Source organism: Helicoverpa zea, chromosome 12 (assembly GCF_022581195.2).
Source record: "Helicoverpa zea isolate HzStark_Cry1AcR chromosome 12, ilHelZeax1.1, whole genome shotgun sequence".
Classification (NCBI taxonomy): Eukaryota; Metazoa; Arthropoda; class Insecta; order Lepidoptera; family Noctuidae; genus Helicoverpa; species Helicoverpa zea.
The window spans coordinates 11,854,466-11,879,399 of record NC_061463.1 but is presented as its reverse complement, the minus strand read 5'-3'; the positions used below and the strand labels follow the sequence as shown (position 1 = coordinate 11,879,399).

The following is a 24,934-nucleotide window of genomic DNA, read 5'->3' as shown; positions in this document are numbered from 1 at the left end:
AAATAAACGTATGGTCTTTCTTGTCCACAGCAAACTATCCGGTCAAACAGCCAAAGAGAAAGAAGAGGACTCCCGCCTAACGACTCTCATGCTGACAATCTTCCTGTGCTTCCTCGCGTGTTTCCTACCGCTGATGATCATGAACGTGGCAGACGACGGGATCACCTACCCCTGGTTGCACATCATAGCTTCGATCCTCGCCTGGGCGTCCAGCGTCATCAACCCACTGATTTACGCCGCCACCAACAGACAGTACAGAGCAGCCTACGCCAATCTACTCAAATTCTGCAAGAACAGCACCGTGGGCCGACGGACAACCTGGGGCAGCCGGACTATGGGCCATTCTTCTAACTCCCCGCATTACGCCGAAAAACGAAACCACATGAAGGATAAGCCCGCCAATTTATGAATACACCAGTGACATCTATCGGCGAAACGAAATGTTTCCTTTGAGAGAATTCTTTATGGTTTGAAGTTGATTGCAAGTTTTATCGTTGTATTGTAAATCAATAAACGTCCAAAATAGTTTAGTTTACACACAAATTCCTAAGCATCAGGAAAGTGTTATTTAATTTGCTTAAAACTTGTATGCTTAAAACTTATATTTGGTTGTTTTTTTTTTTGGGTTCCGTAGAAATTGCGCTGTAACCCGTTAGAGTTTCTTTTAGTTTACTATGTCCGCTAGATATCTAGTGCTAACCCAATTCTGCATTTACCTACGTTTATGAATCTCATTAACAGAGCGCCGACGTCGTAAAAAGTGGATTGCAATTTTTAGACCGAAATAAAAATGATTTTATGTACTAGAAACTGTATGCTCACTACAGATTGTAATTCTTATCTATTCCTAACTATAACATATACAAAATCTATTACGATCCAAACAGCCTTGTGTTATTGGACTGTCGATCAAAATAATCTATGTAACTGTTCAATGCACAAACTTAACGACTTTTAAAGACAGTATGTTATAGTGAGTGCACAGTAAATCTAATTCCTGTAAATATTAATTATACATATGTATATAAAATCAGGTTCTAATAGCTATAATTGATGCTTACCAGTTAACTTAACCAAAGTAAAATATTACCTTTATTTTTTATATAAATAATCTTTAATGAGATAAGAAAATAATTATAATATATGTAATATTATTTAAACGTAAGAATGCATTCCTTTAGGTTATAAATTATTTTTAGTTTTTATACGATCGTTCAGTTCTGTAAGATTGGATCCAGGCACTAAAATGTGTAATTGATTGCAATTTGGTTAGTCTGTATCCGCCTCAAAAAGACCTGACAAATGTTTGACGAGATTCATGAGGACACTTCCAATTCCAGTAGGTATCATTGTTCTTACTGACTCAGTTAAGCTAATATGCTTTATTTGAGTCCTTGTAATTCATCATTTATTTTCGGCAGCACCTTCCATGCATAGCCTTTGCAATATTTCGAATAGTTCGCTTTATGCCTACTTCTAAACACAGTATGTAAATCGTTATTAATAGAACTCGATCAACGTTTTTCAAAGAAGTGCTGTTTTCATTTTTGAGCTATGAAAGTAACAATTTTTATTGCTCTTGGTTTTTATCTTTAATTTAATATGATCAACAAGTTCTCTGAAACTGTGACTCATTCTGTTTTATAATGCGTATAGCAAATGTGCAATGTAGTGTTCATTGCTAAAACAATATTCTACAAAAATTGTTCATGATCACGGCAAATAATTGTCACGTTGAGTTGTAGCAAAATATTGTAATAATAATAGTTCTTGTGAAGACTGATATGTAAAAGTCAATTAGGATAAATAGCCCCTCAAACATAGCTACGTGGGAGAAACCGTTATGTTGACATTGTTATTTTAATATACAAACAGTTTTGGTAACGTAAAAAGTTACTATTTATTTTAATCAGGATTTGTGACGACAGAGTATCAAAAAAGGAAAATGTTTGCTTAAAATAATTTATTATATTGTGTAATTAGAATAGTTCTGTTAATAAATAAGTGAACCAAAGGTAAAATAAATGTATTTATATAAATATGTTGTTATTATCCCGGCTTTTCTGCCCTACACTTATTCATGGCCATACATAAAATACCTACTTAATTTCATATGAATACAGGAAATTCTCGATGATATTATCATCATCAGAGAGCGACGGGATATATGTGAAATCCTGAACTTACATCATTCTCTACCATCTCGGACGGAACTTAGTGTTATTTCAAAATCGGAATTCGAGATGAGAGTGGCAAGTTAGGTCCAACTTATAGTGACAAAAATCACGTTAAATGGGTCAATACATTGAAACTAAAAAAAAAATATTTTTTCAAAACCAATCAGTTCAGTAGCTAGGGTACGAACAAACCTACAAATATAATTACCCCTCTTCAGAATACTAGTTTACATACATTACCTATATACTATATTTTTTGAATCAACTGAAATAGTTTTTTTTTATATGTATCATCATCCTCCCAATTCCAACTATCCCGAACTACCAATTGGCTACTGTTAAAACTGAGTGTCACATCTCATGGATTGAATAAACTTGTAAACATAGATTTATAAGAACTTGAAAACATTTACAAAAGTATTACAGAACCCTATGCCAAAAACCATTCGGACCTATCTGAAATGATGAAATGGTACCGCAAGCGCCATCTGTTTTTGATAACCAGTATTTCATCAATAATTACATAGGATAGACTACAGAAGATGGCACTTTAAAATAAATCAATTCAAACCTAGTTAATATAACCAATTGCTACTTGTGCTTATTTTTATTTACCTCTTCTACAATATTGAAAACTCGAGTAATAAGAAAGCAAAACTGTAGTTTGTTTGAAGAAATCATAGACAACTTCTTTCAAATCATTGGCTTAAAAGCCGCGTATCTCAACTAGACTTTTGAAAGAAAACTACTGTTGTCTATTATCGTTTGACCACTTCCTGACAGCCCTGTAATTTTGTAGAAAGAAATAAAAATCGCCGAAAAATGGCGAAAAGGATTGCACAGAGCTCCGTAAACTGGGCCGCCCTCGCTGAAAGGGTCCCGGCCGAACAGAAGGTCCACCTTGCGGCTTTCAAAATTAAGTCCGACACTTATCTCCGAAGGTTAGTTTTGATCGATGGATTACATAATTTTCGTTTTTAGTTTTTGGTTAATTAATTTACTTGTTGTAGGGTTTTGGCTAACCCACCTGAGCCGCCGAAGATCAACTGGGCCCAGTACAAGAATGCCGTGCCCATCCCCGGTATGGTTGACACCTTCCAGAAGCAGTACGAAGCTCTGAAGGTGCCGTACCCTGCTGACACACAGACCGCTCAGGTCGAGGCACAATGGGCTGAGGTCAAGAAGTCCATCGAAGCCTTCATCCAGGAATCAAACGCTAACATTGCTGGGTAAGTAAATAACTTCTACATTGCAGTGTAGTGTTGTACCCACACACAATTTTGAACAAAATTTTATAGCAGCATAATGAAGTAGTGATATAACAGAGAATTTCATTTTGATGAAAAAATTATAGACCAACACTGCTCCAATTCGATATTGAACTGAAAATGAACTGAAATTTATTTACAGAAAAACCTGTCTGTGACAGCATTTTGAGTTTGATTTTGCTATGGCTTAATTCAATGAAACTGTATTATTAATTACCCGCATTTTATTCTGTTAACTATCAACTTATAGCTAGTAACGCAAGCCTGGACAGGATAATAAACTGGTATCCTATATTCCATATATCAGTTGCAGATTTTATGAATATTCATGTTCCACCTTTCAACAAGATATTGAATGATATTTCTTATACTCCATTAATTTCTGATATTCCATTTCAAATCATTCCAGCTACCAGAAACAGATCAGCGAGATCAAGGCCCTGCTGCCATACGACCAGATGACCATGGAAGACTACCGCGATGCCTACCCAGAGGAAGCTCTCGACCCCATCAACAAGCCTACCTTCTGGCCCCACACCCCCGATGAGCAGCTCGGCTATGTCGACCCTGACAAGCCAGCACATTCCGGACATTAATGTAATCAGCGCCTTCACTCAGCTTCAGAATATAGTCAGCATATATCAGTGCCGAATGATAGTTGACCGTTGTGAAGTATTGTCAAGGTTCTTAGGAAGTTGCAATCATCTTGTTCTATTTATGTAGGAATAAATGAAATCTTTAACTACAATTTTTGTTTCATTTTTTTTTTGTAGAATAGATCAAGTGTGTTGCTGCTACTGTTGCATAAGTTGAGGTTCTTTGAACCTTTTTGGGGAAAAAAGGTAATCATAAGGACCTACTATTTCTAGTTAATTACATAAGAGTATGAATGAGTTTGTTGGCATCTGTGCTCAAAAATGGATAATAAAGCTGTGTAATTTGAAAGGATATTTTATTTGATATGAAATTAGTACAAAAACTTTTCCTAAAGTAATTACTTTCTCAAGATATAAATTATCTATGCACAAAATTCTAGTCTTTTGTCCCCCGTGACAAAATTTCATTCCCATCAGTTCAGTAGTTTGGACATGAGATGTAAATAGACAGACAGGCAGTTGTCCCACCAACGACGAGAAAACGACTAACTATCGGCTATTTCCTCGCTCAAGCAACGTACAATAGATATACTTTCCAAGTGAACAAAAGAGATGCATATACAAATAGTTGATCGCTGACTGTTCACACTGCCGGCGAGCACTCGCTTCACTAGTTTGTCGCTGAGCGACAAAAGCTAGATAACACTCGCTCGGCGACACTCTCCAAGCGATTAGAACTCACGCCGAGTGAGCAACCAGTGGTAATTTCTCTACAGTGCCTATCTAATGGGTCGATTACACCTAACGAGTACAGCGGCGAGTCAGTATCCTCGGCCGAGTGCTCGGTTGGTATAAACACTTTAACGAGTGCTCGGCCGAGTACTATAATATTCAATTCTTATAAAATTTGTGAAAAAAAAACTAAGTGTTTTGACTCTTGTCAATTTTGAGCAATGAAAAATTTCACAACTACCAGATCTATTTACGAAATAGTACCAAAATATATCCACATTAAAAAAATATATATTTCAATTCTCTTTCTAGGATGACCATATCAATTGTGACAACAAAAGGGTTGAAAAAATCCTATAATATTGACAGTATTACCACGGGCAGTTTTTTCTTGCCCGTGGTACTACCAGACCGCTTGGTGGATCCGATTGGATGGTACTACTGGTAGTACCACGGGCAACAAACGGAAAAATCATTGTTATCTAGTTCAGACGACGATGATGATGAATTCTGCGAGTAATCGCCCGCCTCACTCGCGTATAGCCGAACTACACAAATATCGGAACTACACACTCGCTCCCCGCGTCTCGCTAACTCGTTTCTAGTTCTAGCTCTACTCGTTAATCGTTGCCGGTGAGACAAGTGCCTTACTCCAGTCCAGACAATCCAGAAAATTCTCAATTCGCACCTAAAAATATATCTAGCCCCAAGTCCTATTAAAATGGCTTGATTAAATGTATATTCCCATGTGCTTCCAAAAGCCTTGGCTAATGTAAGCAAGGAAAACTCATAACGGTGGAGGATTAGCAGGAATTTACAATGAAACCAGTTATTAAATTCGATTAACCTTTATTATCTGTGAATTGTACAATTTATTACATTAATCACCAGTATAATGCTGTCACAGAGTTACACGACGCAGGAATGTTACATTTAGAAAACTAAGATTTGGTGCAATGAGCTATGGATATTAATGTGCTGTAGAAACAAATATTCTGATAAAACATTATTATTCTATGCATAAGACACTTGATAAGTGGCACAATTCTACTATTGGAGATCAAAATACGAATCTAATTGAAAATATCCTATTCTGATTTAGCTATGTAGTAACACAGATATTAGCTTGAAACTATAGTCAGCAGGTATAGACATCATCCTTAATTTTAAAATGCTCTAGTAAATAATATCCTAATTATTCTTGGCAAATATAGTTTCTTGTTTATTGTTGCATAGTCCAAATAGACGCTAAACGTATACAAATCTGATGCCATATTACAAAATATGATATGATAACCTCATAGGTCCGATTCCAAGCATGACTTTCACAGAAACTTAAAAATAAAAATTAAAACTATTATCATTTTACAACTAGACGCGAGTGAAACTATTCGTTTCTGTAAAATTAGTTACAGGAGGGACCCGTTTGGTGTTATCATTTCAGAATTACATTACAAGCTAAGGCCGTTTTCATTTGAGTGTTTTTCAAAGACGAGAACAATCGCCTAATTTACTAGTTAATAATATTGCATCTATTAGGCCGTATTCAGTAGAATTACGCCCTATTGTAATTTAAAAATCTACTCAAATGAAACCCGACCTCCTTATTCTATGAACACTAATTTCACATCACATCCAGTTGATCTTAATCTAAATAAATTTCTATTTAGCGGCGAATTTGTTGGCTGGGGGCGGTGGGGGCTGGGCGTACATGTTGTAGTAGCTGGTCGGGGGCGGGACGTTGAAGCCCTGGTTCTGGTTGAAGCTGTAGTTGCTGGGGAAGGGCTGGGAGTCGGCGCCGCGTCCCCGGCCGCGGCCTCGGAACCCGTTGTCCTGTCGGAAGTTGTCGCGGCTGCTGTCTCGGTTGTATGAACGCGTGTTGTATGAGCTTTGGTTGCTGTCATAGTCGTTATTTGAGTCGTCCCATCTTGAGCCTGTTGGGCGATTTATATGGAATTATTTTGGGCGTTTAATGGTTACTATTGGTTACAGGCTTTGTCTAAGCCTGAAATTAGTAATATTTCCCTGTTTCCTGTTAGATAATATGTCATGTTCTATTTACCAATCTTCCTACTATTATAACAAAATGGTCAGCTTGTTCGTTTGCATGTAATTGCATAAATTCAACCGATTTGGATAAAAATATACGTAATGATTAAAGACACCACACTTTATTCTTTAACTAAAGGTCCCTTCCGTGTAACACGGATAAATGTTCTTTGAATTATTGTACTAAGAAAAAATCTATATTTTTATCAATTGTCTTTGGCACAAGCATTGATTACTTTGGGACTTGTTAAAGGAACATAAAATAACATAAATAACTGGCAACAAAAAAAAAACAAAACGAAGCGTGTCACAACACACATAGAGAGCTACAAGACAAGACACACAATCAGTACTGACTCCGGTCTCCCCCGAAGCGGCCGCGTCCCCCGCGCGAGTCCCGGCCGCCGCGAGCGTCGCGGCCGCCGCGCCCGCGCCCGCGCTCGAAGCGACCGCCGCCGCTCTCGTCACGGTCGCGGTAGCGGTTACGACCTGGGAACAAAGATTGCTGGGTTATTCATGGTAACTTATAAAATATATATGGCAATATGGATGTTTGTTACAGTTTTAGAAAGAAACTTGGATCGATTTTGATGTAACATCGCAGCTTTCTCATCTTCACACTTATAAATTACAACGGTGTGGAAATAGTTCTCCCGAATCTCGGGTGATAACATAGGGATCACAATGATATATACTGTTATAGAAAATTATGTATTACATTTAAGAAAATACAAAATACAACATGGTAACAAAAAGTACTTGCATAGGTACTTTTTTTATAGTGGAGCAAAAAAGTTCGATTAGGTAAAATAGACTCAAAGGACCAGATGGATACATAATTTTCTGTCCTTGTCTGTAAGCTTAAATAAGTTCGCAGTCTGTATGGGGTACTTACCGTACTTTCCCTTGAATCCCATGCCACACTGAGCCAGCTCCATCAGCTTGGGGTTCACCACTTGATTCGCCTCTTGCAGTACGTTCATCAGATCTTTAGCCTGTCAATATACACCAAATATTAACATTTAGGAACCATTGAAATTTAGAAATAAGTTATAAAAGTATTATTTATATTAGAAAAAATAAAGTAAAAGAAACTATAATTTTATATGTTTATAAACATTGACAAAATAATATGGTAAAGAATAATATGTACCTTAGCAGAATTATTAGGAGTGAAGAGCGTGTAGGCCGTGCCGGTGTTGTGCGAGCGGCCCGTGCGACCGATACGATGCACATAGTCCTCAGAGTTGTTCGGATAGTCATAGTTTATCACAAACTTCACGTCCTCCACATCTGCGCCCAAGCCATCACGTTAGTACAAGAAGAGATAACTCTCGCAGAACAAATGTATGTATTGGACAAGATAAGCTATGGGCTTGAGATGAGAGCTCGTATACAAGGACCAAAATGGACCATTATCTTAACTCTAATTTTGTTTTATTTGAAAATGTTTAGTTGACACATGCAGGCCTACAGCAAATGGATACATAAACTCATAATTCTGTTCTCCATTTGCCGTAAGTGTCGCATCAGAACGCTCATCCCAACAATGTAAGACACATAATATTTACCTTGTGGCGTGTCGGCTGCTCAGGCTCCGCTAAACTGGAAATAACTGTATTATGCCCGTCAGTCCGGAGTGTGAAGGCCAAGAAACGGTGTGCTGACTTATATTAGGCCCTCTTACCGCGCTGTCAGTTGCGTAGGGCAGGCCAAATCTTCATATTAAATCTCTCATGACAAATAACCAAGCATGTATTGCTCTAATATGGTCTTACGTTAAATTTTAATTCTATAGCCAAATGGTAACCCCAAATTTGGAAACTCTTGAATATAAGACCATGTTGTTTAATTGATTATGCTCAATTCCCAGTTTAATGTTTAGAGGCAGCATGCTCATATTGAAATAGTGTGCGCTGACAGAGAACTGTCGTTTGGTTACGATTGGTAACAAGGTATTGGTCAGGTCAGCAACACACCATAGTCTAGCCGTTAACACTGCACGCATGCGCCTCTGAAATGAAAAACAATCGAGAATAATGCCAAGTCAGTCATGGAAATTTATTTTATTATTATCGGGCTAAGATGTTTGCGTCTGTGGTAGATTTTTACACTGTTGGCGTGGCGAAAGTATATTATTCATAACTTCAAGCCCGTTACAAATGTTCTGATATGTAAATTACTGAATAATAATAAGAAACGTTACATAAATATAAATATCTACCAGCAGAGTATATAAGTTTATCGTGGCCCGAGAATATAGCAGTATCATCGTACCATTGCTGTGTTTATAAATACATGGTGGCTGTTCCAATATTCACTTTTAGCCACCTCTTGCATGAACCATTAGGTCATAAAAATACATATTTCATACCTTACTAGTTTTATATGATCCTATCATAATTCAAAGTGGAAGTACATCTTCTTGAGTATTGTTGTGCAAAAAACGTGAATACTGGAACCTATTTTCACATTGAATAAGCATAATATGAAAACTATGCGCTGTTCACTTAGCAATGGCATCCATATACCTCCACTACGCCCCTGACATCTCTTAGACCATTACAACACCCCGGTGTTACAGTGCGAGAGGTATATTTACTCATTTCATGGTTCTCTTACTCGCAACTGTGTCATTTCATCTTTTGTTTGATGCCCTCATCAGTTGGCGGGAACATTCACCACCATTTTATAAACTTAAAAACTTGATCGGTGGCACAAACATAAGATCGTAACTTCTGGGCAACTTACAGTGTCTTGCAAGCGAAAAGTGCTAATAATATTTGGTAGTTCTGTGCTGGTATTTATTTTTTTCGGCCCTAAACAATGTTACAAAGTCACAACACAATGTCCCTAGCTTTTCCTGAATGGCCTACTGGTTTAAGCACCTGCCTCTCAAGTACGAGTGTGCGGGATCGATGTAGTTAACTTTTATTAAGTTATTTGCACTTTCTTATCTTGGACATCAATTAAGACAGCTAAAGTATAAAATCGCAAATCCGCCTTGAGCAAGCGTGGTGATTAACACTCAACAAACACCCGTTCCCTGCTGTAAAACATGAAAAAATTCCGTTATTTCCTCTAAATACAGGATGTTAGTACTTACCAAGGCCGCGGGCAGCGACGTCGGTCGCGACTAGTATCCCGCCGCTGGACATTCGGAACTGGTTGAGCACATAATCTCTGTCTTGTTGGTTCTTGTCGCCGTGGATGGCGAGGGCTCGCCAACCCGCACGGTTGATAGCTTTGGTTATTTCATCCACCTTGATAGAAATTCGCGTCAATAAGGGTAATACAACAAGAGATAGGTAACATAATTGTACCTGGTTACGAACAACGTTTTAGGAAATTCCCGCAGTCTTTATACCCTGAAAAACTCACCCTTCTCTTAGTCTCAGCAAATATGATAGTCTTAGTTTCCTCCTCTGAAGATATCTCAGTGAGCAGTGTGATCAGCTTATCATTCTTCTCCCATTCCTCACAAACGTCTACAATCTGAAGGATATTGTGGTTCGCAGACAGGCTGAGAGAACCTATGTTGATCTGGATGTAATCATGCAGGAACTCCTCGGCTAGATTCTGCACTTCTTTGGGCCAGGTTGCTGACCACATAAGAACCTGGGAGATAAGGACCAGAATTATAGTTCGGCCATTCAGAGAATGCGTTCCTGACACGTCGCGATTGAACTGACGACGTAACTTTGCAATGGCGTTGCAGTTACGATAAAAATATTTTTGCTGGTTGTTTACCGTTTTAAAAATTGAGGAGCATTAAAACAACATTATTATATCAATAATCAATGAATGTAGTTACGTCGTCAGTTCAATCGCGACGTGTCAGGAACGCATTCTCTGAATGGCCGAACTATAATATTATAAAGATTTAGAAGGAGTGTTGTTGAGATTTCTATGATATCAACATGTAATGAACATTTTTGTTTGGATGTTTACCTGTCTGTCCGGTCGAATCTGCTCAATGATTTTGCGGATCTGTGGTTCGAAACCCATGTCTAACATGCGGTCTGCCTCATCCAGCACCAAGTATGTGCAGCGACGTAGGTTTGTGGTGTCTGTGGGCAAGATAGCTCATTAGTTGTAATTGGCGTATCAAAAGATCAAAATTTCCTACGCTTTTTACTCAATAGATTAATCAAATTATTATATGTAGGTACAAGATATAGGAATTTGTACTTGACAACTAACCAAATATGTATCGCTACCTATGTGTCATGGCTATATATAAACAAAGTAATAAATTAAGTAAAACAAATAAACACAATTTTTGATTTTTTCACCTTTCTCCAAGAAATCAATAAGTCGTCCTGGAGTAGCGATGACAATCTCTACGCCCCGCTCAAGGCACCTGCCTTGTGGTCCCTTCGGGGCTCCACCGAATATACAAGTGTTGCGGACTTGCACGCTCTGACCAAAGTCATTGGCCACCTGCAAATGCACACAAACCTTTAATTCCTGAATATGTGTTACATTAATTTTGCTAGATAAATAGATTTAGAAATCATAGTTATGTATGTAAGAGCAGATTATCTTGTGTGAAAATTAGCGTGAATCCACGCAAGTTAAAGTATTGAATGATCTATTGTTCTTTTATATTGCAAGAGATATAAGATAGGATCATAGGAGATGACAGACAAGTTAGTAGATGACTCATTCCAGGACTTTTTTTAGTATTTTAAATGAATTTAAGTGGGTGTTGCTATGCCCATATGTGTTGTATGTTAAACAAGAATATTTAATAGATTCTGATTATTACGACATTGCTAGAATGGCAATGTCTGAACGAACTGGCCTTGAACACATATTGGACATATAATAATTACTGAATTGAGCCTAACCCACCTAATCTGCTCTTACATACTTATAAACAATAAAAATAATATGAAAGCATGACAAAAGGGATACCAGATATATTGATTAAAACAAACAACAAAAATAAAGAAAATCTACTGGATATGTGATAAATAACAAATAAGTTGTAGGTGTATATAAATCCCGAATTATTGAAACTAGATCAAACATTTATAAATATTCATGAGTTTGTGTTTGTTCACAGACAGTTTACCCCACATACAAACTACTTGTTTACTACCCAGTCTATTATAGACATCTGTGTACAGATAGTTTCCAAAATTTTAAGATGATATAATAAATATAGAGTAGAATGGTGAGGATATGCAAACTGCTGTTTGAAACAAACTACACAGTAAAGTAAGCATTCCACAGATAAGCTGCAAGGTCTAAAAGAAATAACAAAAATACTTGTGCCCAAAACTAAAAAAAATAAGGTTACGTTCAGAAACCTCACCTAGTAACAAGAAAATTTAGAATTTTGGGATGCCAATCAAACATATTCTACAACATATGTAAATTTTTCATCAGGTTTTCGAACATAGCCTGCCTGCAATAAGCTAGTTCTACAAATTATTTATGTAATTGGATAAATTTACTATTTCCAGTTCGCTCGGATTGTCCGTCATCTCCGCAGCGATTCCATTCATTGAGATCAACGCCTGGAGTAGCACAATGGAAAACAAATACTCATCTTACATTTTGTAATTAAAAGTATTTATATTAGGTATTAGAGACAAATTATTAATTGTGGTCCTTCTGATGTTTCCATGGATAAGATCCCATAACAGGCAATCTTGTCTCAATCCAATAATAGCAGGCATAGTTGTCAACTTGTCATTTAATAACACATTTTATAAAAACAGAAACTGATAAGAACATAATCAGACAAACCTGTTGAATCTGTTGAGCAAGCTCTCTAGTTGGAGCCAAAACCAGTACAATGGGCCCCTCATCCCTCAGCAGGCGTGGCTGGTTGATGATGTGGACAATTGCTGGCAGTATATAAGCCAGAGTTTTTCCTGACCCTGTCTGAGCTATTCCCACTAAATCTCTCCCAGACAGTGCAATAGGCCAGCCCTGAGCTTGAATGGGAGTAGGATGAGGGAAGCCTTGTTTCAATATCTCCTTCATAGCATAATCAGGAAAACCTCCTTCTTCAAAGTACATGCTCGGCGCTGGAACATCGCGCCCTTTCACAGTGATCTGGTTTTGGCTGCGATACGCCTCTATCTCCGCTTGACTGCGCGACTGCACGTTCTGATGCGGTACATAGAAGTTTTTCTGGAACGGAGTGAGAGTGATTGTGTCCCAGCGAATTTTCCTAAGATTACCACCCGGTTGGTCATTCTTGAAATTGCCTCGGAAGTCATCGCGGCCACCGCGACCTCCGAAGCCTCGGCCGCCGTCGCGTCCCCCGCGGCCCCCGTCTCGACCGCCGCGGCTGCTTCCGAAGCGGCTACTTCCCCTCTCTAGGGAGCGATCACTAGACCGTCCTCCCCGTGAACTACCCCTGCCGCCTCCACGGCCTCCGCGGCTGCCACCACGGCCCCCGCCGCGTCCTCCACGTCTATCGTCGTACCTAATTCATAAAATCCGTGTAAATAAACCAAGCGTTGTAACTAAAAGAAACCTACATCTGCCAATTACTTACATCTTAAGTTTTCACGGCGATGGAACACTACAAATGCTAACAATACTGAATTTCTGAGCAACAACTGAAAATATGCAGCAAATTACACTATTTTTATTCAATGTTGTAATATTTTTAATAGCGTAACAAACATTGGGCTGACTTTTACTGCAAATGCCAACTGTCGGCCATATTGGATTTAAACTTTTCCTAAGTTTGTCTATGACTGACAACTAGACAAAATGTCAATTTGTGTTTCCGGTATAAGAGGCCTACTTTTTCCATTTATGTAGTTTATTAAATTTTATGGCGATTTTGTGACCTTCTATACCTCATTCTACGATTTTCATATTTTTTAGAACAGTTAAAAGGAAAATGAAATGATTTATTTTACACTTATAAAAATATAAGTGCTCAAATGGGTCTAAATGATTTCAATTTCCGGTGTGGCTGAAAAAAGTGCAATGAGTTTCAAGCTGAAATATGAACTAATCTAGTTTTAAATTCTAGATCATTAAAAAAAATGTAGCTACGTATATAATACTCGTAGAAACAACTGTTTAGCTATTACGCCGGCTTTTTAGTTATAGTAGAGTACCTAGTATAACTTATGTTCGCAGTTTTGTAGGTATTATGCTACGATGCAGAAGATGCATTTAAAGTTACACCTTTTTAAAACTGTAACAATAAAAAGGATCTCCGAACAGCCTATGAAAAGACCTTACTCTACCCTGTACTTGTATTTACTTACATTGCTGTAGATAGAGAGATACATAGAGCGTCGAGACATTTATTGATAAAACAATTCACCATTAACTCCCTGTCTCATAGCTGAGCAGTTTAGGCGCTTAGTATTTTATTTTTTCTTTTATAATGGATGCTACAATACCTGTTTTTGAAAAGCCCCATCGACCTTTGACTGTTTTAGACTGGACAAGAAACATTCAGAGGCTACAAAATGAAGCGAGGCTTCGTCGATTTGAGTCTTATGAGTTGAGAAATCGAGCCAACCAGTTGAGGAACGAGACTTCGGTAACCACGAGATGGGATACCTATGTTAACAACGAGTTGTTGAGGGATAGGTAAGATTTGCTCGGTCCGAATACTTTGAAAGGCTTTAGATAGGGTAGTAGATACCTACTAATTTGTCTCACTGACCTACAAACCTTATTCATGTTTATGGCGAATGGTCTCATCGTGATCGTTACAGAATATGCGAAGTCCAAGCATGGAGGGAAAAGCAGAGGTTCACAAGAGAATGCGTAAGAGACGAGATAAGAGCTTTGAAAGAAGAGAAACATGCAACTGAACTCCACTTGGAGTCCCTACAAGTTCCCTTTATGGTGATATCTCAGTGTCTCTCTAATAGAGATCAGAGAGTGCCTCCAGAGTTGACTAGAGACCAGCTTGGGGAGGAGCTAAATAAGGTGAAACTAATCTTAAGAGTCCATAGCTACCTTTTTTGTTGCTTCGTAAACATAACTTACCTTGGAGTCCTTCCTTTATTAACGGTTGAAACGGTTCCTATTAGTGGAAAGCTTTTTAAAGAGTCCATTCAGGCTTCATACATTCAGCATATTTCTAGGAGCTGCACATCGCAGAAAATAGCAAGCGTGTCTTAATGGACGTCTGCCACATGGGCTGGGAGAAGATAAAGGAGCTCACCAATGTGCTCTGCCGCCTGGAGCGCGAGATCAAGAATAAAGACGAAACCCTCGACTTGGAGTACCACGTCAAAGACCTGACCAGGGACAGCACTGATATTAGTTTCAAGCTGGATCCTACTAGGGTAGTAACGGAGTAAGTTACCTACTGTCATAGTTTTATTTCTTTTCAAGTTTTTGGATCGTAAGAGTTAGAGATGAACCTCTTCAGTGTCGTTTGAATTTTGGAAACAATAGGGTTCATTATTCATTCGGCACTTGCTATCAAAGGATTTATTTACCTAAGGAGCTTCGTTCAGAAGGTTGGTACATTTATTTACTTAACACCAAATTATTGTAATCTGCTGACCTAAAAAAAGGCAAATGTGAGCTTTTCCCCCAGATCAATGACAGAAGAGAGTTACGTCCACTGCATAGAGAACACGATAAAGATAGCAGAACAGCTTATGTCCGAGTCCAAGACTCTTCGAGAGACGATGTTCAAAAGCCGCGAGCAGGCGAGGAACCAGATGCATGCCCAGAGTCAGCAGGTCGAGCTCATTATGAGGAGGAGGGTCTTTGACATACAGAGGGCTAGGAATGAGATGGAGTGGCAGAAGTACAAGGTATGTGTAAGGTTTGAATATATTGTGAGGAAACCTGGTGGTTCAAAAGTTTAGAAGTCCTTAGTCACGAGCGTCGTGGAAATAAAGCGATTAATTCTCGTGCCTGCTTTGGGGTCGTAATTTAATATTGTTGCAAAACTTTTCAGCTAGAGCAAAATCTTAAAAAAGTAGACAGGGAGATTGAAACCCTCCGTGCAGCAGTCGCGGATAAGATAAACCCGACAAAACTGGTGGAAACCAGATTGGAAACCAGGACCAGAAGACCAGTCCTTGAAAGAGTTCAGGATAAGCCCATGCGTGGCTTGATAGAAGAGTTCGAAAGGGTTCACATGAGTCACAATATGCTCGAAAAGAAATTGGAAGAAGCACTGTAAGTACCTAAAGACTCCTTAATTTTATAAATATGTATCTTGTAGTGGGTAGTCGCAAGTATGCAGAACCGGTGCCACACCAGACTAAGATTGGGGTCGTATCACTAGGGAAATAAGTCTTTTTTATTTTAAAATATATATTGGCACGAAACTTTTGAATGTGCGACTTTTTTGGAAGTTTTTGACTCGAAAACAAGGCTACCTAAAACCTAAAATGTTGCTTGTTCTTATTAAAATTAGGGGGGAGCCTGAATTATGTGGACTGAAAAATATTCTATTTTTCCTAGCACAACATACCACGGCATGTTCAACCACCACGGGCGCGTAACAAAGGACTTGCAATACAAGAACCAGGCTCTGGAGACGGACAGGCGCCTCATAGAGATCAGGAAGCCATTGCACTCATCTGATGAAACCGAGTTCAAGAGGAATGTCGGGTATTGCCATATGAGCGATGAGCTAGTGACCGACTAGTGGGCAACACTTTATGCAGGAATTGTTTAGCTGGCAACACTTAATTCTGTTATGTTACCTACGAGACCTACCTACTAGACTTAAAATTATCGATGTTTTTTTAGTTTTTGATGTTGCATTTTCATTTCAACTTTTAAGATGAATGCTTGAAAAAAAAATGTGGCTTTTGCACTAGAATCTAGACACTGAATCTAGATTATTAACACAATAATTATTCAAAAGCGAAGGTTATATTTTGTTCTGTTTGGCGCCACTTCATTCAATTTTTAATCTTCACTGCGCAAAAGTTAACTCCATTTTAAAACTAGTTACTTAAATGTAAGAAAACTATAACATTATAATGTAAGCTATTAGCACAGATTTAAGTTATCTCTAGCATAACTAATTATTAAGACTGTCACCATCAGCGGTCGTGTTCAAAAAAAACAACTACAATGTTAAAAAATCTCGTATTTATTCATTTAATAACATAACAAGCACTGTTCTGTAATATTATATTATACATTATAATAAGATATTATAAATAAATATGTCATGATATTTATGACGATACACCTTGGTATTCGCTAAGCATTTGATGTAAAAATACACATTTTAACTATTAATATTTATTAACTTGGATAAAATAGACTATTATACTCGTACTGATATAATACTTGAAGTTTATTGGAATGTGTTAACCATTAATCCTGTACCACTAGTGAACAAGTTTACAAGTTCAATTTAACCAAAAAAAAATTGTTTAAAAGTTCACCAACTTTATGTTTTTTTCCACGAAACTTGTATTCTTTTTCACAAGAGGCAGATACAATACTTTTTACATCAAATGAGATTCAAGGCACTATTATATAAACTAGTGAACATTCTATATCTATGACATTATGTAGTGGAAAATATCGATATCGTTAGAAGTGCTTTCAATCCATCAATAGATTTCTGCGTCTTAGCTTTATAAATCGATACGTCATATAAATAAAGCTACATGCCATAAGTAGTGGTAATAATATTGCTATTACAGTTATGAATTGATCACGAAGATTCATATTTCACAGGTAATTGTCTAAAAATTATGACGTTTTGCAAAGACATTTCATTTTGGCCAACGCGATTTATTTAGTCGCATTCAAAATAATCTCTAAGTAATAAATTTAAATTATTCCACACAACTGCTAAACAAGTTTTAATGCAACTTGGCACAAATGTAGATAATGTTCTGTTAGCATTTAGGATACCTTTACTGCTAGTTATTATAATAAATAAATAATATAAAAATTAAGTAGACGTGAAGTAGTGTATCTTACCTAATGTACTTGTTACCGCACGGCAGTAAATATAATATTAAAACTATTAATGCAACATGAGGTTTTATTCGTAATACTTTGAGTTTATTTATGGTTTCATAGTGGACAGTACAAAAAAAAAGTTTATCTTGTATTTATGGACTTGCTTTACTTATGTAATTAATTTTATGAATGTCAAAGTTACATCTCTTTGATAATCGTGAACTATAGGGAATAAGTTCGATTTTGGCGGCATGATAGCAAGCGGTATGCCTTCGAGGCACATACCTTACCATACCCTTGGATATGCCAGTTTTTTTATTACTATTTTAGTTTGGTAAAGTCATATTTAAGTAGTCCACTACGAACCAGTATTCGATATTATTAATGTAACAACAAGTATTTGGAACTCAGTTACGATTAATTAACAATATAATAAGCTTTATTGTGCACTTAATTTTAATAAATTATAACGCTATGTACTTACTTAAAACTTACCACAATACAGTTTTATGCAAAAATAAGTATTACTCCATTAATATACATCTAGTTTGTGAACATAATCTTTTACTGATTAGAACTATATTTTGCCTTCCATAATTTGATTGGACTAATTTACTTTTTATTGCATACAACTGTATCAAACATTTGTTCATTGACAATCTTGAGTTTTTAGTTCATTGATAGTAGAAATAATGCATTGCTTTAAATTGGTAGCTGTGAAATATATAAAATCTCTTTTTCCTTTACTGTCGGGTAAACACCATGAAAATATAGCGATTTTCAATATAACTTAGCATTTAAATGAAATGCATAAAAAACAATCGATTCGATAACTGTATGCATTGGTGCGAAGTAAATAATAAAACAAACACTTAACACAAAACAAGAAAAATAACCTTAAAACAAAGTCCGAAAAAGACAACAAAAAATTGTACTTCCCGCCAAAAATCCATAGACAATACTCGAGGCCAAGGTATTACTTAACAGCCTTTGGAGACAGTTCGGGTTTCGGACCTACTTTTTCATACGCCTCGTCTAATAATGAGCATATTAGATCTATTTTGTCGTCTGTAAGTTTCCTGCTACACGCTAAACGGATGGAAGGTTCCGGACAGTTTAGTTCGACATCTCGTAAGTAAGCGGCGACTGTCATGGCGACATTTTGCTCTAGACAATAGTTAGTAATGTTACGGAGGTATGAGTGTTTCAGTCTGTCTGTGAGGTCATCCTTTTTGAGGTAGATGTGCTTCACCGGGGAGAGTGCGTCGCCTCGGAATGTGAAATGCTTCAGTTGAGAGAGGGCTCTGAAAAGAAAAATATGCATATTAATGTCTGACTTTTTTTCACGATGACATGGAAACAACTACGTTTATAATTTTATAATCTTCAGTTTTTAGAGTATTTTCTGAAAGTAAAAGATCTATTTTATGAGATCCTATGTAGGAAAATTAGAACCTAATTAGAACGTAATAATTTACTTCTGAAATGCAGTAGTGCAGTAAAGTATGTCGTAATCTGTGGTCGTAATGACCTATTTAATTTTGCGTTATAATGCTCATCTATCACCTTATCTCAATTGAAATGGCAGTTTACAAATTGTTATCAATATTTTTATTTATTACTGTAAAATTCTTTCCTAGTTTATCTAAAACGATTGCAGAACGACTTATAAGGTTGAGTCATAATATGGACTTTATCGCGAGTAATAACGCATTAAGTATAAAGTCGCGTGGTCTTATCAAATCGTACGTTTAATGTGACGTTATTTTATCAGTGAAGAGTATAAAATTGCAGTGAATTCTCGTATTTGTAGAAGGAAGTATTTTTACAGATAAATGCGTTTAAACGTAACTTTTCAAAATCTATGCGTTTAAACGAAATATTCGTTTCATTGTGAAGAATGTTTTTTTTACTATTATACATAACTTATTATGATTGAATTGAAACTTCATGCGAATTTTCAATTTTGGTTCAAATGTACAGATATTTCCGAAAAAAAAAAATATTATAGGCGTTACATGGCTTACTTCAGAATTGTAAAGTAATTTGGCGCGAACTGTACCTAAGTGATGTCACTAATTTATGACAAACAAAATGTACATACTTGTTAATTTTAATAGAGACTTCATTGAGCTCGCCGATGATGTCCGGCTTGGCCTCAATGATGTCCAGCGCCGATATGGCCGCTTGCGTCAACATCGGCGGCAGAGATGCGCTGAAGCAGTAACCTGGAATAAATATTGGAATATTAATTTCTGGTAGTCTTCTAAATATAGGCCGATTTGAAAACTACAAGTCAAGGAAGAGTAAAATCAATCCTCAGACCTTTTTTCTCAGGTAAAGGAAAGATTGACATCTGGTCTTATCAAAATATTTATAGCATTAAATGATAATTCGACTGAGGAGGTCGGATAAGCACTCGTTCCATGTAAAACACTAATATTCGAATGCCTCTAAACCCACCATATATCCACTATATCGCGCTGATAAAAAATTACTGAATCGATTTGAGAAATTCTTAGTCATATAGTGTTATATCTATAGTCCATTTATTTATCTAGAGTTATTTATGTATAGTCAATTACAACTTTTTCTCCGTACCTATTCGCGGAGTCGTTCCCACGGGAATCTGGCAGAAGCTAGAAGGTACTGAGATAAAATCTCTCTCTTTTCTCCTTTACTCTGTAAACACTCACCAAGTCCCGAAAGCCTCTGATGTTCGACCATGAAGTGTGTTCCTGCGCAGAAGCCGCCGACTGTCGCGAACGAATGTTCCAGAGAGCCCACGATCAGGTCGATCTCTTCGCGAGGTATATTCAGCAGCTCGGTTATACCGCGACCGTGTTTACCTACCACCTGGAGAAACAAAGGCAATATGGTTTATTAAATAGGTACCTAAATTAGCAGTTTTTCACTAACAGTCACAGCATGATAGAACCCTCAAAACTAAATGCGGGTATGGCCCTTAACAGTCAAGGAGGTTCACCGAACGGTTAATTATATGGATAACATATTAGGAAGTTTTCGATAGCCCATTTATTGAGGCTACAGACTACTTTTGGTGTGCGAAGTACTTCTCATGGAAGGCTGTTGAAATTGTGGACGGAATCTAGTAAACGATTATGCATATGTTTAAAACAGTGTCCTCTTCTCTTTATTTAGGTGATTCAAATATTAGCCTTTGCTGCCCGATATTATTCTAGTTACTGGGGTTTCCATGAAGCTAAATCATTGAACCGACTATAATGATGTCCTACATTATAACGAAGAAAAATACAACTCGGAGTTATCTACACTTCATAGTACTCCCCAGTACAACAACTAATTGCATTAATTAATTTACGCAACGCACTCGTACTTGGCCGACATTTGGAATAGTTCCCTCAATAAAGGCGAAGTCCTAATTAATGTTTATTGAATAGACATGGGATCCTAAATGGATGCCCTCGTTCCATGATAGATACAAACTTAATTGAGTGCAAGTGTAGGTATTCGGTTTGTTTGGAGAACTTCATACATAATGTTTTAGAATGATGTCTTCCTAACCGATTGTCTCATATAGGGAGATCAGCCAGCTGCGCAGGACATATTATAGTGCACAAGCATTTGCGCAGACACAGGTACACTAACTATTCTTTCACTCTCCGACACGCTTTAGAAAAGTTCTTAAGTACATTACTATTAAGTGTTTTGATATCTCTGGAATTCCCAGAATCCAGTGAACCGACTAAGGGATAAATGTATTTTTGTGACCTTAGTTTTATTTACGAATAGCACGGGCGGTCACTGCAGTTATAATAGCAAGTCCGCCTTTCATGCAGTATGAACTTCTATACATATTATTATGTAAATGATGTCTTATTCTTCATTGCTTTATTTGGATGAAGAATGGTAAGTATCACATTAGCGGATTCTATTGGAATGTTTATCGTATATCGTTCTTTGAACCGGTAGCGTATGTTTTTTAAGTCAATGAGCGATCAGAAGTCAGGACTACCTTTCAGTAAATCATATATAATGGAAACCATATAATTAACTATAAAAAAACAACTAAGATCCGGCAATGGATTTCCGTGGCAATGTGATAGTAGATGCACACCTACACGGAACTCTGTTATCAAGTATTAATCTAACAGAGATAGCACAAGCAATTGCAATATCATATTATTATTCATGTTTGAACAAGATAGTAGCGTGTAACGTAAAACATAATAATTTTTATGATATTTTTTGTGTGTTGTTTTCAGTTTTTGTGTAAATATTTGAAATACTAATAGCTGATATGCATCTTATTTAAATAAATGTTTTGTAAATATACATTGTTTCATTGTGTTTATAATTTAAATAATTACCTATTCAGGTAAATGGTTAATTATTTAACTCATATTTTCTCAGTGAATTACAAGTTCAAATGGGCATGTAATTATCTTCGATTAACATAATAATTATTTGGGAATTATAAAAATTACTACTTACTAATCAAGCAGTAGCTACTTCACTTAGAAATTAAGATTTTCAAATATTGGTCAAAAACAGCATAACGTATTTTGTTACATTTTACATTTTTTGGCAATGAAATAAGTATGTTATGTGAAAAAGACGTTTAAGTTACATTTAAAACTCAAAATGAGATTTGTTATGTCAAGTACTCAAAAATATAACTCACCCCAATAGTCAAACTTTCATCCAAAATAATCCTTAGCTTATACTTTCTCGCTAACTGCACCAACCTCTTCAACGGGCACATTTCACCAGTATTAAAGTATATAGCTTCTGCAATCAAGAAGGCTCGTCTCCGAGGGTTGAGTTCCTTCTTCTTCTGAGCCTCGGCCAGGAGTTGTTCGAGATGGTCCATGTCATTGTGTTTGTAGTAGCGAGCGGTGCTGCGGGAGGCTTCAATGCCTTTCTGTATTGCGAACCATACACATTCATCACTGAAAGTTTTTAAGAAAGATATTTACTATGGGGAAATGTTTTGATGTTTGCATTATTAATGTATAAACAATTGAACTCTTCTCTGTAGAGCTCATATTTTACTTATAATTTTAATTACATGTATGAAAAAAATGCTGGGCTAGGCCTAATCATGAACCATAAGCTAAGTTAATTAGATTCTAGGTCACAAACAGACAGATGAAAGTGTTGAAATGAACAAGATATTTTTTTTATGTAATCTGAGCCTAAGCTGACAGTAATAATAAATATCACTAAATAAGCATTGCAAAAACATTGCTAGTTTCATAAAAATATTCACATGTGACAAATCTTTGTGTGATAGGTACATGAGTATTAAATAGTATTGTCTGATTGTTCACCATTTTAATACGCCACGCCCACTATCAATTGCTAGATTAGACCATGGCACTCTTTATTTATAAGCAGAACTTTAATGCATTAAATACTTTTTCAACCCACATAATTGCATAAATAATGTTAAATGCATAATTACAATTTTAAACATTCTTAAGGAATATTTGCATATAAATGGAATGAAGCGAATATCGTTTGAAAGTCAGGATTGGGTGACTTTATAAAAAAAGTGCCCAATTGAATGATTTTGTTTAGGATTTTAAGTGCATAGAATATTGTTTATACAGTAGTTCATTATGTGTTTCTATGTATAAATATGCATACTGCAAGTCAAACAGCAGAGAAGCATTTATTTTATAATAAGTCTGTATCAGAATAAGGTAAACAATAAGAATGACTAATTAGGGATCTCCCTCTTAGATTTTACTTTATTATTTTATATATGCATCTGTGCATTAATGGCACACCTTCATAATGCTACCATTTCACAACATTCTTGTTATGATTTTTTAAAATAAGGTTATATTTACTTTTTAACAATAAGCTGAATACAGATAAGTGGTTCATTATGATGTTTGATTTTGAAAATACTTTAAACATCTCATAAATTATAGGGACCTTAAAAACATAAATGGCCTTACTACAAAAACTTTAAACCCTGTTTTACGCTTGTCTAATAAAATTTTGGCTGCAAAATGAACCATATGTCAACGTCATAATTTGACATTTTTTTAGACAAGGCATAAACTGACGTTTAAAAGTTTTTGTGGTAAGACAGTACATGTCCAAAGTATGTCCTAATGAATAATAATTAGAATATTCATGCTTGAATTCATAGAGATAATAATTCAAGGTTGGGACCTTGATCACAATATCAAAAACCTGTTGTTACATGCAGATCAATTTAATTTTATTAAACGTTTATGTCATAACATTTTAATGATTTAATACTTGATGTTTGAAGGGAGTAGTTGTTAAAATTAATGTGAACATCATACTGTGATCATATGTATGAATAAACTGTATGTAAGTAGACATAAATAAATTATGACTAATTGGCAATTGATGTTTTTCTGATTAGAAAGTAAGAAATAAATATAAATAAGAATTCCTATTTAATTATTCTGAGTAGTTTTTAACTTTAATATATTGAGAACAGATACATAAGGTAAAACCAATACTTACGCAAAAATGATATCCTTCTTCTTAGAATAGGAAGGTATAGCACTAGCAATCGTAGAGAACCCATACGAGTACACACAAGTCTCTTCCACCTCCAGGAACTTAGCCAGACGCTCCTCCAAGTCTAGATGGACGTCAATCGTGCCATAGAAGCCTCGAGGGCCGCAGGAGCCAACTCCATATTTCCCAAGAGACTCTAACGTAGCGTCCATGATAGACTCTTCCTTGTCAAGGCAGAGGAAACTTAAAGAACCCACATTCAAAGCATTATCGTCTATTTTACCCATCAAAGGAGGTTCTTCAACTGTCACATCGTGCTCCACGATAGGTATAGGGTTCCATTCTATCGGTTTCCCATTACATAGGGGATCATAGGTTTTAGACTTCTTTTTGCTCCAGAAAAAGTAAGTTGAAATTACTACCACTTGTAGAGCCATGACTAGAGTCCACCAGCCAGCCTGGAAGATGTAAAATATTTAAAAATGATACCCAAAAGCGATCATATGTGACTAATAAATACTCGGGCAGAAGAAACTTACCATATCGTAAATGGCAACGAATATCATTTTGTACGCCTTAAATTATTACTTTCACGGTTCAGTTAATGTGTTCAATACTATCTGGTAATATTCTACAAAATTATAAAAAATGAACTTGAGATTTTACGAGCTCTCTCGCGTGTCGTTTTCAACGCCGGTCACAGACTGATAAAAAAATTTAAAAT

The 24,934-nt window shown here is 36.5% G+C and overlaps 5 protein-coding genes across 7 annotated transcripts in view; 3 read left to right on the top strand and 2 right to left on the bottom strand.

Annotated features, from left to right (window-relative positions):
• LOC124635242 (protein trapped in endoderm-1) overlaps positions 1-2,039 on the top strand; it is a 44,114-nt gene extending 42,075 nt beyond the window's left edge. For both annotated transcript variants that reach the window (XM_047171098.1, XM_047171097.1), the window contains exon 6: positions 31-2,039. In XM_047171098.1, the coding sequence (XP_047027054.1) occupies positions 31-409 (379 nt within the window). In that variant the 3' untranslated portion in view covers positions 410-2,039. The remainder of the gene's footprint in view (positions 1-30) is intronic.
• Positions 2,040-2,920: 881 nt separating this feature from the next.
• On the top strand, positions 2,921-4,193 carry LOC124635308 (ATP synthase subunit d, mitochondrial). The gene is made up of 3 exons (XM_047171176.1): positions 2,921-3,118; positions 3,188-3,406; positions 3,855-4,193. The coding sequence occupies exons 1-3, from the start codon at positions 3,000-3,002 to the stop codon at positions 4,039-4,041; spliced, it is 525 nt and encodes a 174-aa protein (XP_047027132.1). The 5' UTR covers positions 2,921-2,999; the 3' UTR covers positions 4,042-4,193.
• A 1,412-nt stretch (positions 4,194-5,605) lies between these two features.
• LOC124635032 (ATP-dependent RNA helicase dbp2-like) lies at positions 5,606-13,534 on the bottom strand. 2 transcript variants are annotated; one of them, XM_047170783.1, is made up of 10 exons: positions 13,343-13,534; positions 12,583-13,270; positions 11,118-11,265; positions 10,774-10,892; positions 10,204-10,440; positions 9,929-10,085; positions 7,976-8,115; positions 7,718-7,817; positions 7,180-7,311; positions 5,606-6,707 (listed from the first exon to the last, which is right to left on the bottom strand). In XM_047170783.1, coding segments are annotated over exons 1-10 (1,995 nt in total). In that variant the 5' UTR covers positions 13,345-13,534; the 3' UTR covers positions 5,606-6,435. The 2 variants fall into 2 exon arrangements, with proteins under 2 accessions (XP_047026739.1, XP_047026740.1); XM_047170784.1 differs by having other exon boundaries at positions 6,503-6,707; positions 7,167-7,311.
• A 163-nt stretch (positions 13,535-13,697) lies between these two features.
• Positions 13,698-17,018, top strand: LOC124635115 (tektin-2-like). The gene is made up of 6 exons (XM_047170908.1): positions 13,698-14,403; positions 14,532-14,748; positions 14,907-15,121; positions 15,368-15,590; positions 15,737-15,960; positions 16,249-17,018. The coding sequence occupies exons 1-6, from the start codon at positions 14,195-14,197 to the stop codon at positions 16,433-16,435; spliced, it is 1,275 nt and encodes a 424-aa protein (XP_047026864.1). The 5' UTR covers positions 13,698-14,194; the 3' UTR covers positions 16,436-17,018.
• Positions 16,871-24,934, bottom strand: LOC124635114 (serine palmitoyltransferase 1). Its single transcript, XM_047170907.1, has 6 exons — positions 24,750-24,934; positions 24,214-24,668; positions 22,385-22,652; positions 20,415-20,574; positions 19,823-19,946; positions 16,871-19,022 (listed from the first exon to the last, which is right to left on the bottom strand). The coding sequence occupies exons 1-6, from the start codon at positions 24,774-24,776 to the stop codon at positions 18,695-18,697; spliced, it is 1,362 nt and encodes a 453-aa protein (XP_047026863.1). The 5' UTR covers positions 24,777-24,934; the 3' UTR covers positions 16,871-18,694.